General features: G+C 36.5%; 1 protein-coding gene across 3 annotated transcripts in view; it reads left to right on the top strand.

Moving 5' to 3' along the window:
- The window catches only part of tbc1d5.L (TBC1 domain family member 5 L homeolog), a 286,202-nt gene that overhangs the window by 165,720 nt on the left and 93,944 nt on the right, over positions 1-26,538 (top strand). For all 3 annotated transcript variants that reach the window (XM_018266425.2, XM_041565417.1, NM_001091614.1), the window contains 4 exon segments: positions 8,384-8,472; positions 10,232-10,282; positions 10,389-10,458; positions 11,781-11,953. In XM_018266425.2, the coding sequence (XP_018121914.1) occupies positions 8,384-8,472; positions 10,232-10,282; positions 10,389-10,458; positions 11,781-11,953 (383 nt within the window).

The following is a 26,538-nucleotide window of genomic DNA, read 5'->3' as shown; positions in this document are numbered from 1 at the left end:
CAACAACTGGTTCACCCAAAAGACTCAATACCAAAGCATAAGAAGAGTAACATTGTGTATGCAGTGCAGCGAGGAATGCTCAGACTTATACGTGGGAGAAACCAAACAACCACTACACAAAGTTATGGCACAGGAGAGCCAGCTCCTGTAAGGGCTGTGTACATACATCTAAAGGAAAAAGGACACACGCTTGAAGATTGCCAAGTTCGCATCCTGGACAGGGAGGAGGATTGGTTCAAAAGAAGCGTTATATGTGAAAACACAAAAACCAAGCTTGATAGGAAGCGGGAGTGCGGCATCTATTGTCTCCCACATACATTGTTGTTTTAGCACCACTACCTGGACGGTTTAATAACACCTCATAGCTCCAATCATACTAATACCATCAACACCTAACTTCATGAGGTCTCTGACCCTATGCTGGTTTTACTAAACAGATTATGCTAATTGGAGTAAGATTCCAGGGTATATATAACCATAAATATTTTTGTACAGGACATTCTCAATTGAGAAAGCCAGTCAGAAGACTAGCGAAAAGTCTTCAAGGAATAAAGAAAAATACAGCTAGCTCAGTTGATTTGACTTATTACTATAGATATTCCTGTACATATTTTTATTGACACATACTTATTTGTACCTTTGGGCAGAGTTTGGATGTTTAAATATATTGGAATGAAAGATTTGATTGCTTTTTGTTCGAGCCACTTAAAAAATGATTCAAATGACTATAATCCCATTGAGTTTGAAAACTCTAGTAGAGGATGGCAGCGCTTCTCATAAAAAGAACTGTGTTTATTGTTCTTTTCTTCGCATTTGCCCTGAGTAAACAGAAAAATACTCTGATTTTCTTGAGTGGATCAGATAAAGAATATAGAATATATATGGACAATATAGTTACATAGTTACATAGTTACATAGTTAAATTGGGTTGAAAAAAGACAAAGTCCATCAAGTTCAACCCCTCCAAATGAAAACCCATCATCCATACACACACCCCTCCCTACTTTTAATTAAAATTCTATATACCCATACCTATACTAACTATAGAGTTTAGTATCACAATAGCCTTGGATATTATGTCTGTCCAAAAAATCATCCAAGCCATTCTTAAAGACATTAACTGAATCAGCCATCACAACATCACCCGGCAGTGCATTCCACAACCTCACTGTCCTGACTGTGAAGAACCCTCTACGTTGCTTCAAATGAAAGTTCTTTTCTTCTAGTCTAAAGGGGTGGCCTCTGGTACGGTGGTCCACTTTATGGGTAAAAAGGTCCCCTGCTATTTGTCTATAATGTCCTCTAATGTACTTGTAAAGTGTAATCATGTCCCCTCGCAAGCGCCTTTTTTCCAGAGAAAACAACCCCAACCTTGACAGTCTACCCTCATAATTTAAGTCTTCCGTCCCTCTAACCAATTTAGTTGCACGTCTCTGCACTCTCTCCAGCTCATTTATATCCCTCTTAAGGACTGGAGTCCAAAACTGAACTGCATACTCCAGATGAGGCCTCACCAAGGACCTATAATATGATGCATTTGTTGTTAGCAGTTGCCATTAAAGGCAAGAATCATATAGACTACAATAGAGAAGGCTTACGTTTAACCAGAAGGAGTCTTTTCAGGACTGAAAAATCAGGAAAAAGAGTACTTTTTGGAGCTTGATTGGATGCAGCAAAAAAGTAAATTCTTTGGTTGCAGTGATCTGCTGGGAAATTGATTCAAGTAAATTATTCAGTTAGTCACATACAAAATTGCTAGTGCAACCTATGAGCCTGAGACTGAGGACCTGGTTTAATGAGGGTTTTAGCTCCTTTTAATTTCCATACACTGCACTCTATTATACATTATATTTTTGCACCCTAGCTGCAAACTACCACTACTCCGTATCAGAAGCAACTATAGTACCAAGCCGGGTACAGTCATTCCTCCATGCATTCATTGAAACAGAGAGTGTATGGTAAAGCATATGCTTGGTTTATTTTTGTTCTTTTATGTGAATACATACATGTATTTCTGCTACATTTTTTTCTTAGATTAATGTTTCCTTGGAGCTTAGCAGAATCTCTAATGGAAAGAGGAAAATTGCACAAAAGGAATTAGGAGCTAGGCTAATCTTTTATGGTACTGTCTAATATATATATTTTAATAAAATATAAATGTTTTAATATTCTTTAATTGCTGTTCTTTCTCTGTAGAGTTAGATTACAATGTGTTCTTGATCTCAAAATAAGAGAAAGAACATATTTGTGTGTTTTACCAAGCTTTTTCATAAATAAAATATCAGACATAAAGGGACATGATATAGATTAAATATTGGCAAAGGCATTCTACTGAAGGAGCCTTTATTTTCATATTTGTATTTATCCAAGTGAATTTAAACGTTCATATTGCAGGTGTTGGCAAGCATACTCAAAACGATTGAACTGCGTGTTGGGTAACATTTGCAAACATGATTTCATATATATTTAACTCTGTTAGGAGCTAAGCATACATGACCGCAAGTTTAGGGGTTGGAGTTTAATTCCATAAAGTCTGAAAACATCTGGTCTAAAGTTAGTACGTCTCTAATTTTATTGGATCTGGCATTGGAAGTTAAAAAGGTTGCCACAGTGGTGCATATTTCTCTCATTATATATTATTTATGAAATATATATTGTTCCTAAGATTTGGAATGATTACTTCTGCATTAATGGTCTATTAAGACTTAAGCCGTTTTATAGATATGTCGGAAATAATATATTACTTTGAAAATAAGGCACCATAAAATCTGGCTGAATTGTTTTCTTAAACAGGAGCTTCACCAATAAATAAATTCAGTGTCTTGTAGACTAAAGTATTATCTGCAATTTGTGTTTTTTCTCATTTTTATGCTTTTAATATCATTACCATCTACCAGATCTCAAAGCTGTCATTTAAAATGCTGTGGTGTTTTTAGATGAGCAACCTTGTTGAAGGAGGTTGGTTTTAATGATATATATAATTGCAAATGAAAACAGTATATTTTTCAGGAGCCAGAACCAGCAGTGTAGAAAATGTGAACAGGCAGACATTACTTTCTGTAGCAATTACCTTTAATTAATGTATATTACTTATAATTAATTTATATTGGAAAGTTGCTTAGAATAAATTGTTCATTCATTGTGAAACAGAAAAAAAGCACTTTCAGTGGCAGGCCCCTTTAATTATTTTTAAGTTCCTTACCTAGGGTCAGTGGCATTGGAGAGCAGCAGAAGAAAGCATACATAATTATTCATTTTAATGGAGAACTAATCAATTTTAATGGAGAGCTTCCCAATGAGCAGTGTCACTGACACTCCTAAAAAATCCAAGATGGGAGGTGGGAGCTCCTGTGCATGACTTTCTAGACCTGGATCTTTACTGTCATAGAGATTATAAAACTTTAGGCTGGTGCATTAAGTTCAGCACATAAAATATGGCATTTCTAGCCATATTCGTTTTTAGGGTTTGCTTTATTAAAGGGATACTGTCATGGGAAAAAAAAATTTTCAAAATGATTCAGTTAATAGTGCTGATCCAGTAGAATTCTGCACTGAAATCCATTTCTCAAAAGAGCAAACAGATTTTTGTGTATTCTATTTTGAAATCTGACATGGGCTAGACATATTGTCAATTTCCCAGCTGCCCCAAGTCATGTGACTTGTGCTCTGATAAACTTCAATCACTCTTTACTGCTGTACAGCAAGTTGGAGTGATGTCACCCCCCTCCCTTTTCCCCCCCAGCAGCCAAACAAAAGAACAATGGGAAGGTAACCAGATAACAGCTCCCTAACACAAGATAACAGCTGCCTGGTAGATCTTAGAACAACACTCAATAGTAAAAACCCATGTCCCACTGAGACACATTCAGTTACATTGAGAAGGAAAAACAGCAGCCTGCCAGAAAGCATTTCTCTCCTAAAGTGCAGGCACAAGTCACATGACTTGGGGCAGCTGGGAAATTCGACCCCCTAGTTCGGCAGATAAAAGCTATCGAAGTCAATGTTAGCCTATGGGGAAGGTCCCCATAGGCTTGCCTAAGTTTTTTTGATCGAATGATATTCCTTCGATCGTTGGATTTAAATCCTTCGAATCATTCGATTCGAAGGATTTAATCGTACGATCGCAGAATTTGCGCTAAATCCTTCGACTTCGATATTCGAAGTCGAAGGATTTCAATTCCTAGTCGAATATCGAGGGTTAATTAACCCTCGATATTCGACCCATAGTGAATCAGCCCCTTAAATTGCACATGAACAGAATTTACACAACAGTTACAGGAAGTTTCCATTTCATTTCCTATCTGTTTATGGGAACTTCTCTACTTTCAGAACTGGTGCTGGACCCTGGACTATCTTGGAACAAATAGGCCAGAAACCAATACTATTTTATTCCTTCACAGAATAAACTTAGGAAATTCTTTTTCATTGTCAGTATCATGGCTAGCTTATTGTACATTTTTTGCTCAAATTCAAAAATCATTTTAGGGCCCTTTAAATTTTGGGAATAAGATACTTTTCAGAAGCATTTATTGCAACTGTTATTAGTCAGTGCCTCATTTGGCCTCAAGCAATAAAAAGGTCTGCTTCTCATATAGTTACACCCATGCACAAAACCCAGGGGCGCTCCACCATTGAGGCGAGTTGAGCAACTCGCCTCAGGCGGCAGCGCCAGGTATGTTTCCAGAGGCGGCAAAAAAGCCACTCCTGGTGCCTTTAAGAGCTGAATTTCCGGTTTTTAAACCGGAAATTCGGCTTTACTAGTGAGAGAAAGCACAATTGCGCTCTCCACGCTAGCGTTGCTGCCTCCTCTCGCAAAGGTAAGTGGGCAGGGGGGGTGGCAGCACAGGAGCCGCCTCTGGCGGCTCTTTAGTAAGAAACAGCACTGACAAGACCCTGATGCCTTATAGGAATTGTTCAGTGTAAAAATAAAAACTGGGTAAATGGATAGGCTGTGCTGAATAAAAAATGTTTCTAATATAGTTAGCTAGCCAAAAATGTAATGTATAAAGGCTGGAGTGATTTGATGTATAACATGTCAATCAGAACACTACTTCCTGCTTTTCAGCTCTCTTGGTTTACACTGACGGGCTACCCTGGCTACCAGGCAGTAACCAATCAGATACTTAAGGGGGGGCCACATGGGTCATATCTGTTGCTTTTGAATCTGAGCTGAATGCTGAGGATCAATTACAAACTCACTGAACAGAAATGTACCATGTAGCCCCCCTTCAAGTCGCTGACTAACTCAGAGTTATAGAGCTGAAAAGCAGGAAGTTGGAGTCTGGCTGTTTTATTAGACATCTGTTCACTCCAGCCTTTATACATTACATTTTTGGCTAACTAACTATATTAGAAATATTTTTTATTTTGCACAGCCTATCTATTTACCCAGTTTTTCACACTGAACTGTTCCTTTAAAAACGTTAGTAGTTTGCCACAGACATGGAGCTCATTGAGTCAATGGACTAACAATATAATTCTAATTGACCTGTACACCAAAACAGGGGAGATTTGACCAACCAAATTCTTGTTATTAGAGTGGGAAAATATATAAATTCCATTGCACATCATCTTTCTCTGAAATGTACTTAGGGTTAGCTCTGCATTAGCTCTCTGCTTTTCTAGAAGGCCACTGATTTGATCTGTGCTTGCCTAAAATGTCTACAAAATCATCATTGTCAGTACATATGTCTTCCTAGTTCTGTATGACTAATGCTGGTGTGGTGTAAAAAATAGAAATAATCTGGAGCCTGGTCTCTACTGAGATTTTAGAATGAGAGTCTTTTTGTGCCTAGAAAGAGATCATTATGATCCTAATCTATTGTACCCTAATTAGACAGAGATATAAATTATAATCTGCCCACCATTGTCAGGTTCTGTTACATTTTTTCCATTTTGTATATGCACATGCTTTGTGGATATATCTGTCTCTTTCAAGTGCAGCATATATACAGGTATGGGACGTTATCCAGAATTCTCGGGACCTGGGGGTTTTCAGATAACGGTTCTTTGCGTAATTTGGATCTTCATACCTTAAGTCTACTAGAAAAACATGTAAACATTAAATAAACCCAATAGGCTGGTATTGCTTCCAATAAGGATTAATTATATCTTAGTTTGGATCAAGTATAAGGTACTGTTTTATTATTACAGAGAAAAAGAAAAGTCTATGGAAGATGGCCTTTCCATATTCTGAGTTTCTGGATACCGGGTTTCCAGAAAACAGATCCCATACTTGTATAGTTAACCACATTTTGCAGCAGATTGGTTGTTTTATCAGTGGTTAAAGTTCTTGGCATAGATCTGTAAGGGTGCAGTTAAATTGTGAATATTTGTAGGCAATGGCATCTTTTATCCTAGCTAAATATCAATCATTTGTCATGTGTGCAGTTTGCAGTGCTCTGTAGTTGTACCTTAGTTAACTTACTTTGCTCTGAATCAGATTGGGCCTTGAAATCAAAATTCCTAGTTATTTTTCTTTAGAAAAGGCTTTAAAGGCCCATATTTTGCTTTGAGTGCTATTTCTATCATTCAGGTCTCCTAAGGGGGCATGCTTATTTTATATCTGAACTCCAGGGAGACTTGATTGATGGATTTGTAACATTATACAGTTTTTTTTGTATGAACTTGTCTACAAATCTTATTGATACTAGCCTTATTTATGCAAACGCATGTTATTTTCTCACTTTATGACTAGCACTGCATCAACCTAGAAACAGGGAAGACTTAAAAGATGCCTTTATTCCACTGGTGATCTCTTATTTTCTTATGCACAGCTTCCTTAAATGCAGTTGTTGTCATTCATAACTTCAATGATGAATATGTAGGCAATGGGGTTAAACATCTGCTGTTTGACAGTGAGGGTTGGGTGCAAGAGAAGCATGTGAACAGGAGCACTAATAGTGAAAATGACTTGTTTTTAGGGGGAGACACAGTGGTGACTAATAAGAGATTATTGTGCTGGTACAGGTATGGGACCTGTATTCCGGAATGCTCGGGACCTGCGGCTTTCTGAGTAAAGGCTCTCTCCATAATATGGATCTCTGTACCTTAAGTCTACTAAAATAATTTAAACATTAATTAAAACCAATAGGATTTTTTGCCTCCATGAAGAGTAAATGTTATCTTGGTTTGATAAACAAGGCACTGATTTATTATTACAGTGAAAAATAGAAATCAGTTTTAAAAACTTGAATTGTTTAATTAAAATGTAGTCTGTGGGAGATGAACAATTGCAAAATAGAAAAAGGCTGGCACAACACGGATCACACTCCACAAGTTGATGCAGTAAAAAAGTATTATTTAGGCAAAAAAACATTATAGCAAAGAGCCTTACGCGTTTCGTGCCTTAGAGGCACTTAATCATAGGCTGTGGCAGATGGCCTTACTTGTAATTTGGAGCTTCTGGATAACAGGTTTCCAGATAACAAATCCCATGGCTGTATACCTTTAGGTCGTTTTGTATGGTATGGCATCCCTTTTGGGTGTATTTTTTTGTATATTCTATACCAGTAATCATGATTTTTTAGGATTATGATGCTATATATATATATATTTATATATATATATATATATATATATATATATATATATATATATATATATATATATATATATATATATATATATATATGATAAAGTAACCGCACTCTTACATCTGAATCCAATTGTTGGTGCTTAGTCAAATATTGTGTGCAATGTTCAGAATGGACCAGCATGCCAAATGATTTCAAAAATTGTATTCGTCAGTTGTACTGTATTTTCTGGCTATTGCACCCAGGCACGATATACCTACTATACGTGTAGTGCCAGCATCCATTGCTCTATGAATATATATATATATATATATATATATATATATATATATATATATATATATATATATATATATATATATATATATATATATATTGTATATACTCATTTGTATAGAACTACGTTAAATGAATGCTATATCTGAGAATATATTGTTCAACGATATTCAGATTTCATTTCTTAAAAATTCTCAGCAGAGTATGAAGTGGCAGCCGTGATTGAGGCCTGGTGCTTTAACTATTATGTTTCAGCGTCTGCTTTAAAAATGAATAGTAATGAAAACTAAATAGGCAATTTAAAAATTATATTCTGGAAAAAAAAGTCTCAGCAGCAAATTTAGCAATGTCCCTGTACATTACTTGTAACCGAACTAACTCCCTGTGTAATCTCAAACTAATGAACTGGATCATAATGAGCAGTAAATGTGTATTTCATTTTATCCTGTGTTAACACTGTCAAGTTGAAATGTGAGCATTAAAATATGCACTTCTGTACTGTAGCCATTGACAGCTAATGTTGACCTGTGTGCTGCTTGTGATTTCATGGTGTTCATCTTTATTTTTACAAGGGGATGCATGAGTTGCTGGCACCCATTGTGTTTATTTTGCATTGTGACCACCAGGCTTTTTCACATGCAAGTGAGGCTGCAAAACCAAGGCAAGTGAATTTATTTTTCTGTCATACTCTCTTTATTCATTTGTTTTGTTTTGCTGTCTCTTTTTACCTATTGTGGTACCTCTTTAAAATTCTTAATATGAGTATGTCTAAGATATTGATTTCAGCATTGGTAAGTAACACTGTGCTGCTTCTTGTATTTTGTCAACAACTCTTCCTCTGTGCATGCTTCTTTTGTTTGACCTTGATAATAAATAGGGTGTTTACATATTCCGTGTAGAGCAGGCAAATGTAAAAACGAGATGCACAGCTGAAAGCGAGATGCACAGCCCCATTAGCCAAAGGGGTCATTAAAATTAGCCATATCTGATTAGGAACTATTCTCCTCTGAAACCATGGTTTGAGGGAACAATTGTAGAAGAATCTTGGAATCTGACCTACTTTTGCTTTGCACAATAGCTGCTTGTGTAGGGGAAAATTAGGTAATTTGCTGGTAACCAATATTTTGCTAGATTCTCTAATGCTTCATCTGATTTCCTTGTGATCTGTTTGTTTTGAGCTAAACAAGTGCTTCTTCCGCTATTTAGCCACTCATATGCAGAGGGTTGCTCGCTAGAATGATTGGATCTCATCAGTGGCAGCCCAACATTTCTATCGGGGTGCATTGAGGGGTTTATCCCCGAAATGTTGCATCTCAATAAAAATTTTGTGAACTCTACGTTAGTACCAGGGGTTCCAAACATCACATTACCAAGGATAATGTTATGGTAGAACTGTGAATCGGACAGCCAAACTGCCTCACATGTGCCATATAAAGAGGAGTGGTAGTAGTCTCTATTCTGATTGGATCCTTCCTAATAGTAAGTTGCAATTTTTGTAGCTTACCCCCCATCATGTCCTGTTTCAGTTTCTATCCTACATATACAGTATTTACTAGTTTCACGTTTTTACATGTATTTGTGTAAGATTTACAAATGGTTGAGAATAGCGCTTAGTGCGTAATGCAATAACTAAGGTTTTTTCCTAGATGAATTTTACATTCAGGCAATATTTTTTTTTCATAATAAATATTGGGTATTGCATATAATAGCATAGTATATCATTTTTACTTTCTCTTTTTATTTATTTGTTATTCTTATGTTATTTTATTTATTTATTTATTTGCTGTTTAAACCTGAGGCCAGGTCCTTAGCCTGCAACGTGATTCAGGGTTTTCTACTGCTTCTAAAACGTTTATTCGATTTATTTTCTTGCCTCTGCATGCATTCTTGTCAGATCTGTGTTCAGGGATGCTTTCCATTTTGCTTTCCTTTATGCATTCTATGTATCTGTGAGTCAAAATATCAGTACTTAGAATTGTATTATTCTACAACTGCAGGTATTATTTTAAAGACTTGCAGCGATTTGGTGTGGATAGTGTTGATTGAAATTTGCAGAGCTTTAGTGGGATGTGTTTAAATTCATACCATGTTAAAATCCTATAGAATCCCTGACACCAGTCAAAAGCCAAATGCATGACCAAAGCTGTGAACAGAAACAAGTTTCTACTTAGAATGTCCCTTCAGTTTAAACACACAGCTGTATCTTATATTGGCTTATCTACTTTCTATGTACCTCATCATTTATATTCAGGATAACAATCTAGCTGGTAAACATCTAGCCGGTTGTTATTTTGCATATTATATTAGTACAAACTAGGGCTAAATGAAACTTTTCCACACCATTAACCTATTTAACCTGTTTGTGAATGCCCATAAAGTTGACATTTACATTTTTTTTCATGTTTACATTTTTGTTTCAGTGAAGAAATGAAAGCACTTTTAAATCCTGCTTACCTGGAACATGATGCATTGTAAGTTGAATTTTTCCCAAAAATGTTACTGGAATTGGGGGTGACTTTTGGCCATTGCCCTGATTTGGCAGCCCAGCATCCAATCATTTATTTTCTTTTTTTCTAGTGCTCTCTTTTCAAACCTTATGAGGAGTGCAGAGCCTTGGTTCTCAACGTTTGAACATGATTCACGGAAGGTAATCTGTATATTTGCATCTGTCATTCTTAACACTCCTTGAATGGAAAATATTCCCATTCTTTTTGACACAAACTCACTCAGTTGGGCTTATATATAAAAGGTGCATTAACAGTATCTGAACTTCCTTAAGCATGTTAGCAGAAAACTATTTCCCAACATCCCTTAGGCTGACAGTATAATACAGACCCTGTTCTATTGTGAAATGATGGATTCTGAAACATGAAGTCTTTCTGCTTCCCATAGTCTGTGGTGCAGAGGAACTTCAAATCCCAGAATCCATTTTTTACAAAGACAAGATGAGAGAAGGCTTGGAACACTTAAATTAACTATATAACTATGTTAAAAAAATAAGCTTTTGAAAAGAAATTCAAAAAAAAAATTTTAAGCAGCAAATACATTACAGGGAATTCAGTGCCAAGAATTAAGTCTGCATTGCAAGTCTGACATAAGCAGAGGACAAACTGTCCCAAAATGTTTACTACCAGGGAAGCCTAGAATTTTTTGGGTTTCTTTTTAATTCTGCGCCTAAGAAAAAACACTGAGACCATGTTTTGCTCTCGCAATGCTTTCTATTCAGTGAGTTAACATCAGATACAGGGTATTATTTTATTATTACAGGTAATAATTAGGAATGTACCGAATCCACTATTTTGGATTTGGCTGAACCCCCGAATCCTTCGCGAAAGATTCGGCCGAATACCAAACCGAATCCTAATTTGCATATGGAAATTAAGGGTGGGAATGGGAAAATATTTTTTTACTTCCTTGTCTTGTGACAAAAAGTCATGCGATTTCCCTCCCTGCCCCTAATTTGCATATGCAAATTAGGATTAGATTCTGCCTGCCAGAAGGATTCGGCCGAATCTGCATCCTGCTGAAAAAGGCCGAATCCTGGATTCGGTGCATCCCTAGTAATAATAAATAATGGTGTGGTTAAATAGTAGCTTTCCAAATTACTTTTGGGATTTGTATTGAAAGCATCTAGATTACTGGCGTTAGCAAATTTATGAAGGTGTAACTGTGAAATGTGTGCATTTTTACTAAGAGAAAGTATTAGTTCACTAAGTAGAATGGGACCAGAAAGAAGTGCAATAAATTCCATGTTTGGTCAAACCCTCAATAATCCTGTGGCCACTGACTGTAAGGGCTTCCAAAAGCATGTTATGTAGTTTGGCCATCTGGCCATCAGACAGCTTGAAAATCATAAATATGTGGCCAGCTTAACCCATATGACATTTTCACTGTCTGGCTGGAGTCCGAACCATTGCTAGGGTTAGCAACTTACTCATACTGAAACTAAATAATTCTCTCTGACTCTAGGAAAAAGAGGCAATGCTTTCAACTATGCCATTTGCCAGACCCCAGGACATTGGACCTTCCATTGCTATTGTGTCCAAGGTGAACTACATTCAAGACCAGCTACTGAAGAAGAATGACATTGAGCTCTATATGCATCTGAATAGACTGGAAATTGCTCCTCAGATATATGGATTGTAAGTTTGTCGATATATATATAAAACATGCCATCTGTGTCTTACAGCCTTTTGGTTTCCATAAGAAATCTGTGTAGAACCTGACCTTATTCTACATATTTCATATTAATAGTTGTCTTTGTGGGACACTAGCTTCTAACTGCAGTTTGAGTACTTTGTGATATATAAGATAATGCCTTCTAATGCCTTTCTTATATATTTTGCCCCTCTGTAGTGATGTGGTAGAGCTTCTTTTATCTGATTATGGGTCAGATTCTATTTGATGAGAAATGCTTATCTCCTATTTAAATTCTAGATTTTCCCATAGATCCAGATGCAATTCAATAACGGAAAACTTATCTCACAATTTATCACATGGAATCTCTGTATGTCTATGGGAAAAACTAGAACTAAGATAGGAATAAAGATCCCTTGTGAGAAGACATTGCTATCTCTTATTGCTTTTCACAATTCACAGTGTTATAAAAGATCAAAAAAGCACAATCACTGTCCCTTAATAATGTATCCTTATCTCAAACCTCAACTTTCTCTACCGCATGCTACCAGTGGTGGCTGTATGCCACAAATCCTTCTAGCCCCAAGTTCTGATTGAAATAGTGTATGGAGTTAGAGTTACAAGGTGCGTTAATAATATGCATAGGTCACATGCCCACCCCTAACCAGTTACATAATTGCCCCATCCTCTTAAGCATTAATCCTAGCAAAGCAGAAGACATCTTACTATGCAACCTTTATGTCGCAAAGGCTCTTTATTAAATTTTTTACCGGTTTATATGGAAAAAATTAAGGATACCCATGGTACATATTAGAAAAAAATAAAACTTATTGTAATCTCTTTTAAGGCCCTTTGACCATAAACTTTTGTAATCCATGGATCCACCAGACTTTTTTTTTTTTTCATATGTAGATGGCATGGGTAACCCCTCCCAAACCTGAATTTCAACTCTAGTTGGGCATCTATATCGGGCATCTATCCAATGGTGTGGTAGTGCTATCTATTTTATTTAACCTTTTATTGAGCATCTATGTTGGAAGAGGCATTCCTGACACATTGTGTTGTCTCACCCACATAGATCTTCTTACATGGGCAAAAGATAACATAGACTAAAAACTAGGACAGTCAAGTATAATAGCCCTGTACTTTTATCTGCCTGTTCTCCCCTCACTCTCTGGGGAACTGCCCATCCTTGACTAAATGGTCTAATCTCCCATTGTATCAAGGATTGGGGATACCCCATTTTTGAAATGTATTGGCTCACCAAATCTCATCTCTATCCTGTCAACTATAGCCAACTAACTGCATGGTAATGAAATGGAAAACGCAAGAGCAAGTTCCTGTCCGTATGCTTTGTATATAAATTGGTGTTGAGGAATGTGTAAAAGCATGATTAAATGAGATTGTCTATAGGCCAGCATAAAATGATATGGTAAGAAGTAATACTTATAGCTAATTTGGAAGAATCTTTTGCTTAAAAGTAAATATATTTTAACGGCATGGATGTACATCAGCTATGAAACACAGACTGGGTTTATTCTTACCATCCGTATCCATTTTACCACTATCTAGACACGAGATGTTACTAAGATCCTGGGCAGAAGAGTACAAAGGGACACCCCTTAGTATGGTCCTGGATAATGAAATAATGGCCACTTATATGTGTATTTCAAAGCCCAGAAACTCAATGTTTATTTTATTATGTGACGATGGTATTATGTTTTATGAAAAAAAAAGAAAAACCTCTAACATGTAATGAGCTGTTTGCAAAAGTATTAAACCCCACACAGTATCATATAGAACCACCTTTGGCAGCAATCACAGGTTAAAGGGCTAAATCGCTAAACATGATCGTGGGTCAGGGGATTCATAAAGATGAATTGCTGGGCAGTTTTTAAGAAATTCAGAAAATGATGACAGCACTTACCAGTCTTACAAAAAAATTTTCAAATATATATTGTCTGTTTACATTTGTTAGTTACAGTGTCATCTGTGGCTACAATGTTAAAATAAGTGTCATTGCATCATTAGTATTTTGTAAGATCTGTTGATTATTTCAGAAACGGGACAATACTTTTAATTTAAATAAAGTGCAGTTGGAATAAGCTGCATTTTTTTTCTAAATAAGTTAAATTACTATATTAAATATATTACACCTTGCTTTCTGGTATAAGTTGACATTTTACTCTGACAAGAGTAACCCTTTAAATACTAGGTTTTACTGGTCTATTGCTTTAACCTAGCAAGGCACAATGGATTGTCATACTGTATTTCTGCTGTTCTCTAAACAAAATAAATAGTACAACTCCTATGTAGTAAAGCACTTTTGAAAAACCAAGGCACAAAATTAGCCAAAAAAGCTAAAAGTATTTAGGCTTTAAAGTCCCCTTAGTATAAAAAATGCAGAATGGTGTGATTGTAAACTTGAACTTACTGCCAGGTAGAATTGCCACATTTCTTAGAACAGAAAACTTGGAGGGGGGCGGGACAATATGGGCTGGGGTTGTGATGTCAAAAGGGGAGAGTTATGATGCGAAAGGGGACAGGGTTATAATGTACAGTAGAATGGACGGTGCAGGACTAATCATGACTGATTTTTGTGATATTCATATAATATTTATGTAATACTGAACAAATGTGTGTACCTCTGTACTGTAATTGAATTATTTAATACTATATAACCTTTTTCTAACACAGAGATGTTTTTTTATATCCTTGCACATTTATTTTCTGTATAGAGTTTTGTATTGAACATACTGTACTGGATCAGATGAGGTAACTAGAGCACTTAAGAAAGGAGACCAAAAAACTAATGTTATGAGATGAGTCTGCAGTGACTGGCCCTTTTGTATGAAGAGTCGTTCCAGTGCAAATAGTCCACTTCTGTTAAAACTAGATAATCCATATGAATTGTAAGTGGCCTTCGCCATATGATGACAGTGTTCTCATACCAGGCTCTACAGTTTGTACATTTGTGATGGCCAATGAGGCTGCCAAAAGGCTACATTTAATACAACAGCTGTCTTCTCTGCTTCAGAAGAGTTCCTTATGTGATATGTGAAAGAGCATTCCTTATAAACCTTTAAAATAATACATTTCTCAAGTAAAACAAAACAAGAATGTCCATTTAATTAAATGCACATTTTTTTTCTATCCTTTCAATATTCATGTAAAAAAGTAGATTTATCTGCCTAGAGGAAGCTGTGTATTGTCTATATGATACGGTATTCATAAGCTCTACAGATTTAGCCAAGAATGCACATAGCCTTTATTTTAATTATAATCTTTTTGCTCCAGGCAAAGTGCATTCTAGAATTTAAATAATTTACAAAATATGAACTTGCGAAAAATACATGTAATTATCTTTAAAGAAAGAATAGTATATAATTCAGCACTAATTTGTGTATTTTACAGACTACTCCTGATTTAATGCTCCAATCAAATTAATAGCCAATCTTGAATTTGATTGGAATCAGTGATAGTTTACAATCTCTTGTTTTTATGACTCAGCTGTATGCTTTGCATATACAATGAGTTACTTTGATAGATCACCCAGTTCCAATCTGAGAATTACATTTTAAATGAAAGTCACTTATGTCCACATTTGCAGGATGTTGCTTGTCAATATTAAATTCTTATTAATTAGTCTTGCAGTAATTTCAGGTTTTTATAGGGTAACCGGAATTGGACCTGCTTTTTAGATAATCATGTAATAGTTCTATTTCTTAATTTAAATTCAGCAACACAATGGGGGTTAATTATCAAAGGACTTTTTTTACTTCGAATAAAAGCTTGAATGTTTGCTTATTTATGAAAAAAATGTAAAAACTCGAATGACAATGCAATTGGGAGGAAAAACTTGAAATTATCGAGTTATTGGAGAAAACAAAACATGAATTGATCGAGTTTTCAAGCACAAACCACCAAAAAAAGCATTGACCTCAACGGGGTTTAGCTGGAGTGTTTTCGATTCAAGCTTTTTGCAGCTTTGGGGCATTATAAATCTTGAAAATGTAGTTGTTATTTTTTAACCTGAAAAATTTGAGTTTTTACTACAACTACCCTCAAAAAACTAGAATTTTTCAGGAAAAACACAACTTCACCTTTGATAAACAACCCCCAATCTGTTGCTGAACCATTATCATATTATTATTATTGGTTTTATTTTTAGGCCTATGGCATGCAGTGCTTATTCTCTGCCAGTGTGTTCCAGCCAGTGCAGAAATGTCCAATCATGGCTATTCAGTCTGTCGTTCAGTGAAATCCAGTCAGTAGCTTGTCTCATCCAGAAAATGAACCTTAATTTGCAGTCAACCCCCCTTGCAGGTCAGAACCGAGCTTAAAACACTACATTGATGCCTAAAGCACTAGTGTTGTTTGTATTTTAAACAATTCTCGTGGATTTATTTGTCTCATTCCCAAAATTTACAGGTGCTGACAAAATGGCAGAAATGCCCCGTATTAGTTAATTATGGGACTTTAAACTACTGATGGGATCACAGTCCTTTAGTGGCTGCAACAAAGTTGTATTACCAAGAGTAAGTTTTTCTAATGTAGCATAATAAATTTATTACAATGCTGAATAAGTAAGCTGTTTGTTCAATGCATTCCTATGTGAATTAAGGGCTATGGCACATATGGTTGCTGTAGGACCACATTTACATCCCATTATCTTGTAGGCACAAACACTTTGACCACTAAAGCCAAACCACAGTCACAAATTTACTACATACTGGCAGCCTATATGTAATTTTATGATTATACACCCATCAGAGGCATAGCTAATTTAGGAAAAGGCCATGAGAAATGCTGTGGCATTTTTGTAATTGCACATCACCAAAAATCTTCATAGGCCATGCCCATTTTTAATACACACAAAATCATTGTTGCACAGCTTACACCGATTTTTGTAGCTACTTCAGAATACCTAAATAATATATTGTACATCATCCCTTCTGTATACACCATGAAATAAGACATTGACTCCCTGTATTCACTGCTTTCAGCAAATTGTTCCATGATTAAACCATCTATTTCTCTACATGGTAACTTGGTGAACTGCCATATATTATAACATCAGCGCCCATAACCATAGGAATTCAGTGAAATGTGCATTTGTTAAATTATTTGTTAGAATGCAACAAAGAAATAGAGATGCAAAACTTCACAGAGACCTTTGAATAACTGATTAAGCATCAGGCACTTTTAGTATAAAAAGCTTTCCTAATCCTTTGGCATAAGGGTAGGCCCTTTCCTTATCAGTGTGTTTAAAGCATGTGGAACATTATTGGCTCAATATGAAACTTGCTGCACAGCAACCAGAGCCCTGACATGAGGTTTGAAGCAATGGCAAAAGAAAATAGACTTCCATAATAATCAGAGTATTTTTCATTTATATATATATATATATATATATTATGTGGGCAATGTCGGACTGGGATGCCAGGGGCCAACCAGAAAGTCTTAGACCTTGGGCCCACCAGAAAACCTAAAACCGTGAGGCCACCAGAAAACCTTTAGACAGTGGACCTTTCCACACTTTATTCTCCTAGTCTTATATATATGTACAGATGAAGCCACTTGGATTTGTGAGTTAAATGCGTCATGACTCAGAGTTAATTGAAGAAACTGTGTTATCTAAAGTTATCTTAACTCATTTAATGCATTTAACCTTTTCATTAGCATACCAAAGCACCATTGTTCACAATGGTGAATGCTTTAATTAGATGGGATGTTATGTCACAGTTTTCTGTGTTAAATGAGATAAATGGGATATCTGTGTTTAGTTATTCTGTGTCAAACAGACAAACCAAAGTGGCTGCATCTGTATACTTACAATATTCTCCCATTATTAAGCATTTCCCCCATAAAGAAATAGGGGAATGACCATGATAGGACAAATGATTAGAAACAAGAGGCCCACTGACACCTGGGCCTTCCGGGAGTTTTCCTGGTATCCTGGTGGTCCAGTCCAACACTGTATGTGGGTGTGTTATTTACCATGTCATATGTCATATGGATTTCCCTTATAGTCAGCCATAGGTAACACAGCTTGGTCTGGGTATTTCCACACAAAAATGCTTACACCTTACTGCATTTAAAAATGTCATAATGATTGGAAGTTTCTAATGGCATTATTCTAAGAATGTATCCATACAGAAAAAAAGTAAAATTCCAAATTATGATAAAGGATTGTATACATGTAGCCAAACATGCTATAGAGTTTAATCTTGTGAAACCAAGACTCAAATTCACCCCTTCAAGGGCAAAAAAAGTCTGTTTTGCTATCTTTTTAAATTCCCACTGCAGCCTTTGGGTATCAGGAACTGCATCTGTGTATAAATGTTTACATGGAATTAGATCTCATAAAGTATACCAAAACCAGATCTGTATTTTTTTTTAAAAAATGGTGCCCATCTGTTGTCAGAAACGTGACAAGAAACTGACAAAAATATTTGAAATAACAAAATGTCAGTTTAGTCCCCCCTCTTAGAATTAACAATGAACAAAATAAAAAGAACATGTGCCTGTTGAATGCAAAAGTGAGGTGGTTCCACGCATTCACATGCAGATCAAATGTTTTAGCACATGTTCACCCCTTCCTCAAGTGATGGAGATTCATCCACATGTATAAGCCCCTCATTTCAGAGCTGGGCATCTCTGTCCTGTTAATATAGTTTTCCATGCTTAAATGCAAGGACTGTTGGATGTAGATGTAGTTTTTGTCTTCCTTGATCAACATCAGGGAAATTTTTCCTAATGACTTTAAGAGTGCTCTTAAAGGAGAATTCAACCTGTAATAAAAAAACCCTCCCCCTACCCTTGGTAGACCCCCCTCCCTCCTCCCCCCAGCCTACTTGCCCCCACGATTGTTTTACTCACCCCTCCGTGCAGATTCTGGCCTCGGAGTTCTTCGTATCATGACGACATTTTCGGTGCATGCATAGTTGGAGTAAATTTCCAGTCCCGAGCCACTGTGCATGCGAGAAAGTAACAAAAAATTCCCCAAAATTTTCGGCACATGCGCAGTTGTTCGGGAACGGAAATTTACTCCAACTAAGCATGCACCGAAAATGTTGTCAAGACACGACGATTACCTGAGAAGATGGCTTCCGTGAACTTCGAGGCCACAATCTGCACAGAGGGGTGAGTAAAAAATTAGGGGCATTTGCCCGGGGGGAGATAGGCTGGGGGAGGAGGGAGGGGGGTATACCCAGGGTAGGGGGAGTTTTTTTTTTTAATATAGGTTGAATTCTCCTTTAACAAGCAGATAGACTCACAATGGGTGCTCTTTCTTTCTGTTGTTTCTAAACTAAACTGTTGAACTAAACCCTAAAAATGAATATGGCTAAAAAGATCTTATTTTATATAATGAACTTATTGCACCAGCCTAAAGTTTCACATTCTCAATAGCAGCAATGATTCAGGGCTTCAAACTTATCACAGGGGGTCACCATCTTGAAAAGTGACTGCAAGACTCATGCTCAATGGGCTGTGAGCAGTTGTTGAGAAGCTAACCTTAGGGGTTGTCACAAATTATCAAGCAGAAAATGAGGTTGGTCTGTAATATAAACTGATGTTACAAGGCTAATGATTAAATCCTTATGACCTTATGCAGTGGTTTCTGTTCTGCTATGTAGTACTTATCTGTATTAATTACTAATCAGCCTTATATTGTGACATTTATGTTATACAGTCATATGGAAAAGTTTGGGAACACCTCTCAGCCTGCATAATAATTTACTCCACTTTCAATGAAAGTGATTTCCTGATTTCCCAGGAACATTTGAGTACTGGGGTGTTTTTTGAACAAAGATTTTTAGTGAAGCAGTATTCAGTTGTATGACATTAAATCAAATGTGAAAAACTGGCTGTGCAAAGATGTGGGTTTTAAACTGTTGGTTTCAACTGTAAGGAATGTAATCAGGGAATGGAAGGCCACAGGCACAGTTGCTATAAAACCCAGGTCTGGCAGGCCAAGAAAAATACAAGAGCGGCATAGAGGTGATCTTTGGGTTGTCTGTAACCATTCTAACAATCCTCTGCATATGCCACTCCTGTATTTTTCTTGTCCTGCCAGACCTGGGTTTTACAGCAACTGTGTCTGTGGCCTTCCATTTCCAGATAACATTCGGAGAGAGCTTTTTGTAGCCTTCCCCTAAAACATGATACTTAACAATCTTTGTTTGCTTTGAGGATCTCATGCTGTCACTCTTCAGAGAAGAGTCAAACAGTAGCACAACTTGCAATTGGCCTTAAATACCTTTTCTCATGATTGGACATGCCTGCCTATGAAGATCAAAGCTTAAAGAGCTAATCCAACCAATTTGGTGTTGCCAGTAATCAGTATTGAGCAGTTACATGCATTCAAATTAGCACAATTAATGTGGATGCCCACATTTTTGCACAGCCAGTTTTTCACATTTGATTTAATTTCATACAACTGAATACTGCTTCACTAAAAATCTTTGTTCAGAAACACCCCAGTTCCTGGGAAATGAAAGACATGCCACTGTTATCTTTTTATGTTGAAAGTAGAGTAAATTATTATGCAGGCTGAGAGGGGTTCCCAAACCTTTTCATATGACTGTATCTTTACTGCTAAAGGGCTGTTGTTCCCTTGGGCTCGTACAGAAACCCAAAATACTACTTCTTTGGTTAAACTTTAGTTCTCCTTTAATGCCCTGGTCAAAATCAGACCAAACATATCACCAATGCTCACTATTGTGCTCCATTGCCCATACACAATTAAGTCTATTTACATTTACCTGCGGTGGGGAAGCAGATCGTGTCAGGAAAGGGTGGAGAGTGGCGGGGTCCATGTGGGAAGTGGGCGGTAGGATGGAGATAGGAGTGTACTGGGGCCCCTCTGAAGATTATTTGGCAGGGGGCCCAGCGCACTCTAATTACGCCACTGTTCCAATAGCTACATCTACTAGGGATGGGAAAATTTGACCCGTTTTGTTTCGCCAAAAATTAACCTTTGGCGAAATGTCGCCGATGACCATTAAAGTCTATGGGCGTCAAAAAAATTTTGTAGTGTGGCGAAATTTTTTCTCATCTTTTTTTTTTTGGCGCACGACGCCATACAAAGCGACTTATGTTAGGCGTTCCCTTTACGCTAACAACCCACCAAGCATCCATGAGAAACTGATACAATAATGCCTGAGATTGGATCTTTGAATTCTGAGATCTCATCTGACTGAGCAATAAATATGCTTGCAGTCAGGAAATTAATTCCTGGCATATGTACAAGGAATTAATGATTTTAAAAAAAAAAAAAAGTAAAAAGTCAATTATCCTGTTTAAAATATTTTATTGATCATCTAATTTTATTAATGAGCTTAATTCTGTACAGTAATGCTTCTTACGACCAGGCGACCTCGAGTCTGAACAGAAAGAAGGCAAATAATTTTAATGTGTTTAAATATATTCTTTGGACTGTGGCCCGAAAATAATTGAGCTCAAATTTAATAATAATGTATCAGCGACAGTTATAGTATGAGGTTGATTCTCAGTAATACAAAGCAAGTACCGTATAAACACAGAAATAGGGATCTGGAAAACTGTATTATTGTCACGGAAATAATACATGTATGTCAATGAATGCTCTGACAATAGGCCAGCTATGAGAAGAACGACAATGTTATCTTTTTTTCTTTGTGTAACCTTGCTTTTTATGTGATTTGTGCCAGTCAGTACCTAATGACAGCAGTGTTATAATATTTGTTCTGCTAAGGGTGGGCCTGTCACTGCCACCAACACCTCTTAACTAGCAAAACAGAAAGGTCTTTTATATTCAAGTGTGAGTCCTTCTCCCAGATTCCTCCTATAGTAAAATATTACAGTGATTACACATCGTAAAGCCTAACTGTAATAAAACGCATCAGCTGGCCAAGGTTTTCATCGCTCACTCAATAATCCATTAATACAGCGATGCTGCCCAGGCGTCTTTATAATACCAACTCAGAGGTAATTTTAATCAGCCGCACCAGCTGGTATTTAACAGCAGCTGCTGGAGTTGCCACAAATATACTCAATAGCTGGCATCTTTATTTGCAGCATTTCAGGGGGAGTAGCGATCCCCATGTGGTTACTTGTGTTATATGTGGCACATTTGAAAAGAAGAAAGCAATTTTAAATGTGCATTTATTTTTATTTTGTATCTTTTCGTGATCTTCATTCAGAAGTGTTCCTAACTTGTTTTGCTGTTCAATACGATAAAAAGAGGAATGCAGGGTGCTCCGCACAGCAATGCAGTGGTCATAATACAATCATTTCTCAGTTTTGTTCCTTACTCCGTAATAAACAAGAGAAAGCTTTCGTAGTGCGATCGGATGATGCCAGGATATGACCCATGGAGGGGTGTATAAGCTGCAATGTCCAGTCTTCCATCTACATGCAGATTAATGTGCTAAGCACAGCTTGCATGGAATATAGGCTGATGTCAGGAGTTAATAATATTAAAAAAACCTTATAATCAGTAATGTTTAGACCTACACCAACCTCTCAGATGTCCTCCTCACATGCCATTGTTTATGAATCCTTTTGCATTCCCAATCATTTAAAATTTTTACAGATTTGCATGGTGAATCTTTGCACACACAGATATCTCCAGATTTATTGGAGCAAAGGGGTTGTTCATCTTTAAATTAACTTTTAGTATAATGTAGAAAGTGATATTCTGAGACAATTTGCAATTGGTTTTAATTTTTTATTATTTGTGGTTTGTGAGTTATTTAGCTATTTATTCCTCAGCTCTCCAGTTTGCAGTTTTAGCAATCTGGTGGCTAGGGTTCATATTACTCTAGCAACCATGCATTGATTTGCATAAGAGACAGAAATATGAATAAGAGGGGCCTGAAAGATGAGTAATAAAAAGTAGCAATAACAAGAAATTTGTAACTTTAGAGAGCAATAGTTTTTTAGATGGGGTCAGTGACCCCCCACATTTGAAAGTTGGAAACAGTCAGAAGAAGAAGGCAAATAAATCAACAACTATAGTAAAGAGAAAATGAAGGCCAGTTGAAAAGTTGCTTAGAGTGAGCCACTTTAAAACATCAAAACATTAGTCATTCTATAGCATATTAAAAGTTAACCTTTGGTAAATGCATTGAAAAGTGAAGAATGATTCCTACTTTAAAGATCTTGTACTGCTCATGTACTGTATGGGTATAAAATGCTTGTGTTGTCCATAATGAGACGCAGAGACAGTATCACAGATAACTTGTTTACAGCAGATACAGTAGCACTGTGGTAATTATTGTGCACTGCTGCTTTAAAGATCCCATTTTACTGGGAATTTAACATATGAACGGTGCATTGCTTAAAGGGGGTCCTTCTATCCAAAACACATTTTTTGCATATTTTTATAAGGAACTTTTTAATATACATTAATTACAGTTTGTGGTTTTATGGTACAGGTATGGGATCCGTTATCCGGAACCCCGTTATCCAGAAAGCTCTGAATTACGAAATGGTTGTCTCAGATAGACTCCATTTTATACAAATAATCAAAATTTATAAAAACGATTTCCTTTTTTTCTGTGCTAATAAAACAGTAGTATACTTGATCCAAACTAAGATATAATTAATCCTTAATGAAAGCAGAACCAGCCTATTGGGTGTATTTAATGTTTACTAGTAGACTTAAGGTATAAAGATACAAATTACGGAAAGATCTGTTATCCAGAAAACCCCAGGCCCTGAGCATTCTGGATAACAGGTCCCATACCTGTAGTGGATATATTGTGACAGAATTCTTTGGTTTCATAGTATATGCACATATGGACATGGTAAGTTTCTTAATTTATTCAAACTGGAAGCCATGATCTTAAGAGTTAACGCAGGATGGTATACTGTAATTGTATTAAAAACATATGAAAATGAATACAGATACATATAGGCATACAGTCCAGCTATAAATACACACAACAAATTGGCTTAAATCTAAGAGCACACACCTAAATACTAAATGAGCTCTCAGATAAGCTCCAGCCCATATAAATTAACCGATGTACAGTAAAATGAAGCACAAAATGTTAAAGTGCCACGCATAAACACACTAAATTAACCTAATATATTATGGCTCACACACTAAATTAACCATGCTGTAATTGATTCAAATCTATATGCGTGATATAAACTAACGAGTATGTAAATATGTTTAAATAGGTTGGGCACTAGGATTTTAAAAAATACCCATATACAAATTAATCAACAGCATTAGAAAGGAAAAAACTAAATTAGTCTTAATCTCCTATGGCAGGATCTTTATACATATTGGTAATGACTTGAATTATTTTCCTAATATTGTACATACAATGAAAACTCAATCTTATGTTTTCCCCTTGAAAAGTGTAAAATGGGATTCTACTGTTTTTATCCAAGGTATAATATTTACATTTGTATGGACTGAAGCTGCTATAGTATTAAAATAAGAAAATGGTATATATTGTTGTCATTAATGTAATTTCTTGGCAACATATTCAACCAGACTGTGTAAAAAAAAAAAAAAAAAATAAGCAATGTATTAAACAATGGTTTTATAGTCTTGCCTTGCAAGCGTTAGTCTATAGCAGTGGTTCACAAATTTTAAAGCTGGTTCAAGCTGTTGCAGGGTTTGCTCAGCCGGCTTTCTAGGGTGTGATTTGGGTCGGTTTGTTCGTCTAGATTCACTTGAAAGCTTTTTAAGCAGGGATTTGGGGTGAACATTTATTTGCTACCCTAGTTATTTTTGCAAATATAGCTGACTAGCCTTTGTTTATATCTGTAACCCTGTTATGAAATAAGAGGTATGCCAATCAAATGTGGGACCTCCAAATGGGGGCTTGAACTGCAAATGTCTGACAACAACTGGTCTATAGGTAGATATTTGCACAGAGAAAGATTAAAATGCTGTACTAAGCAAGAACAGGTGCATATTTATACACGTAAATGACCAGTAATGTTAAAATGTCAAAATATTTTATTTGCATTTAAAATTTGTATCCTTTCTCACTTACAAATACATTATATCTCCTCAACAAATGTCCCAGGTAATAAAAGGAGGGTGGTTTCCAATCTGTACTCCTGTAGCCATGAATATTCTGTTCCTTAAATTAGATCAGAATTTACTAGATTATAGTAAAACCTTTAAAAAAAGATCTGCAGTTATGTAAGGAATATGGAGAGTATCTTCATGCAGTTACATGGTGCCTGCAGTGCTACCTTTACTTGTCTCACCTCATTAGAATGGGGCCACAATCCACTTCACAGCTGGAGCTACCAGTGGTAGACAGGGATACAGGTATTTTACACTGCAGAGCCTCCACCTAGTGGGTACTAAGTGATACACCTCCTCGGGGTAACCCACTAGGAAATAAAATGTACAGAGATTGACAGCAATAATACACTTAATATAGAAAGAAAAATATACAGTGCAATGGGCATCTAATACAATGAAACATTTATTCAGTGTTACAAGTTCAGGTCTGTCTGATTCACTAGAAGAATTACTACTAACTAGAAGAGTCCTTGGAAATGATAGTATCACAGAATGCAAACTGTCCCTTCCCAAGAACTCTTATCCCCCACAATAGTGCTACTGCCCCCCAATTACCTCTTGTTGGGATTTGTAAATGGGGCTCCCAAAACTAGCTACCTTACTAATAATTTTCCTGGCTCAAGCTCTTTTTTAGGTGTGAGCCCTAACATGTAGCGAAAGCCAAGGTGTAGTCCAACTGGTTCTCGAACCTAAACGGTTATGTCAGCAGAAACACAGTTTGTGTGGTTAGATATATACCGGTACTCACAATACAGCACAATAGTCCACATACATTCCTGCAGGGTCAAACGTAAAACTGTGGATTAGCTATCTCACCAAAGCTTTCAGGATCTTCCTTTAGTGGAACCCAGTTTAACAACCTAGTCCCTGAGCTTATACACTAGGGGGGTTATTTATTAAGGTTGAGTTTTCCAGGAAAGTTCGAGTTTTCAAGGTTATTTTTTTGGTCAAAAAAAAAATCACATTTTCGGGTTAAAAAAAAGTTTTTGTTTTTTGAAAGAAAAAAAAAACCCTTATCTTGAATCCGAAAATAGACCATCTAAAACCTGTCGAGGTCATGTGGAATGCAATGGCAGAGGTCCCTTGAACCATGTGAAGATGTTAATAGCCTTCATAATGTTTGAGTTTTTGCGGGTTTTGCCCAAAAACTCATTCAATTTGAGTGGTTTGAGTTTTTTTTGGTTTTTTTTGCTGAAAACTCAGGTATTACAACTTAAACTCGCAGAATCAAGTCTTTTCCATTCAATAATGGATAAATAATCCCTGAAGTACTTACTTCTGAGCAATAGTGCACCCAAGGAGTCTAATCCTACTAATCTCCACATTGGAGCCCAAGCTGCCCATTAGATATCCCTAATTATGACTCCTAGGGGGTCATTTATAAAGACTGGGCAAATTTGCACCTGGGCTGTAACCCATGGCAACCAATCAGATGATTGTTTTCACTGTTCAACCTGCAGCTGGATGAAAAAAAGCTAATCACTGATTGCCCAGGTGCAAAATTGCCCAGTCTGTATAACTGAGCCTCCTAAGAGTGATCTATGA

This window comes from Xenopus laevis, chromosome 6L (assembly GCF_017654675.1).
Source record: "Xenopus laevis strain J_2021 chromosome 6L, Xenopus_laevis_v10.1, whole genome shotgun sequence".
Classification (NCBI taxonomy): domain Eukaryota; kingdom Metazoa; phylum Chordata; class Amphibia; order Anura; family Pipidae; genus Xenopus; species Xenopus laevis.
Note: the sequence above shows the minus strand (reverse complement) of the source record. Positions and strands in the feature narration are given on the sequence as shown.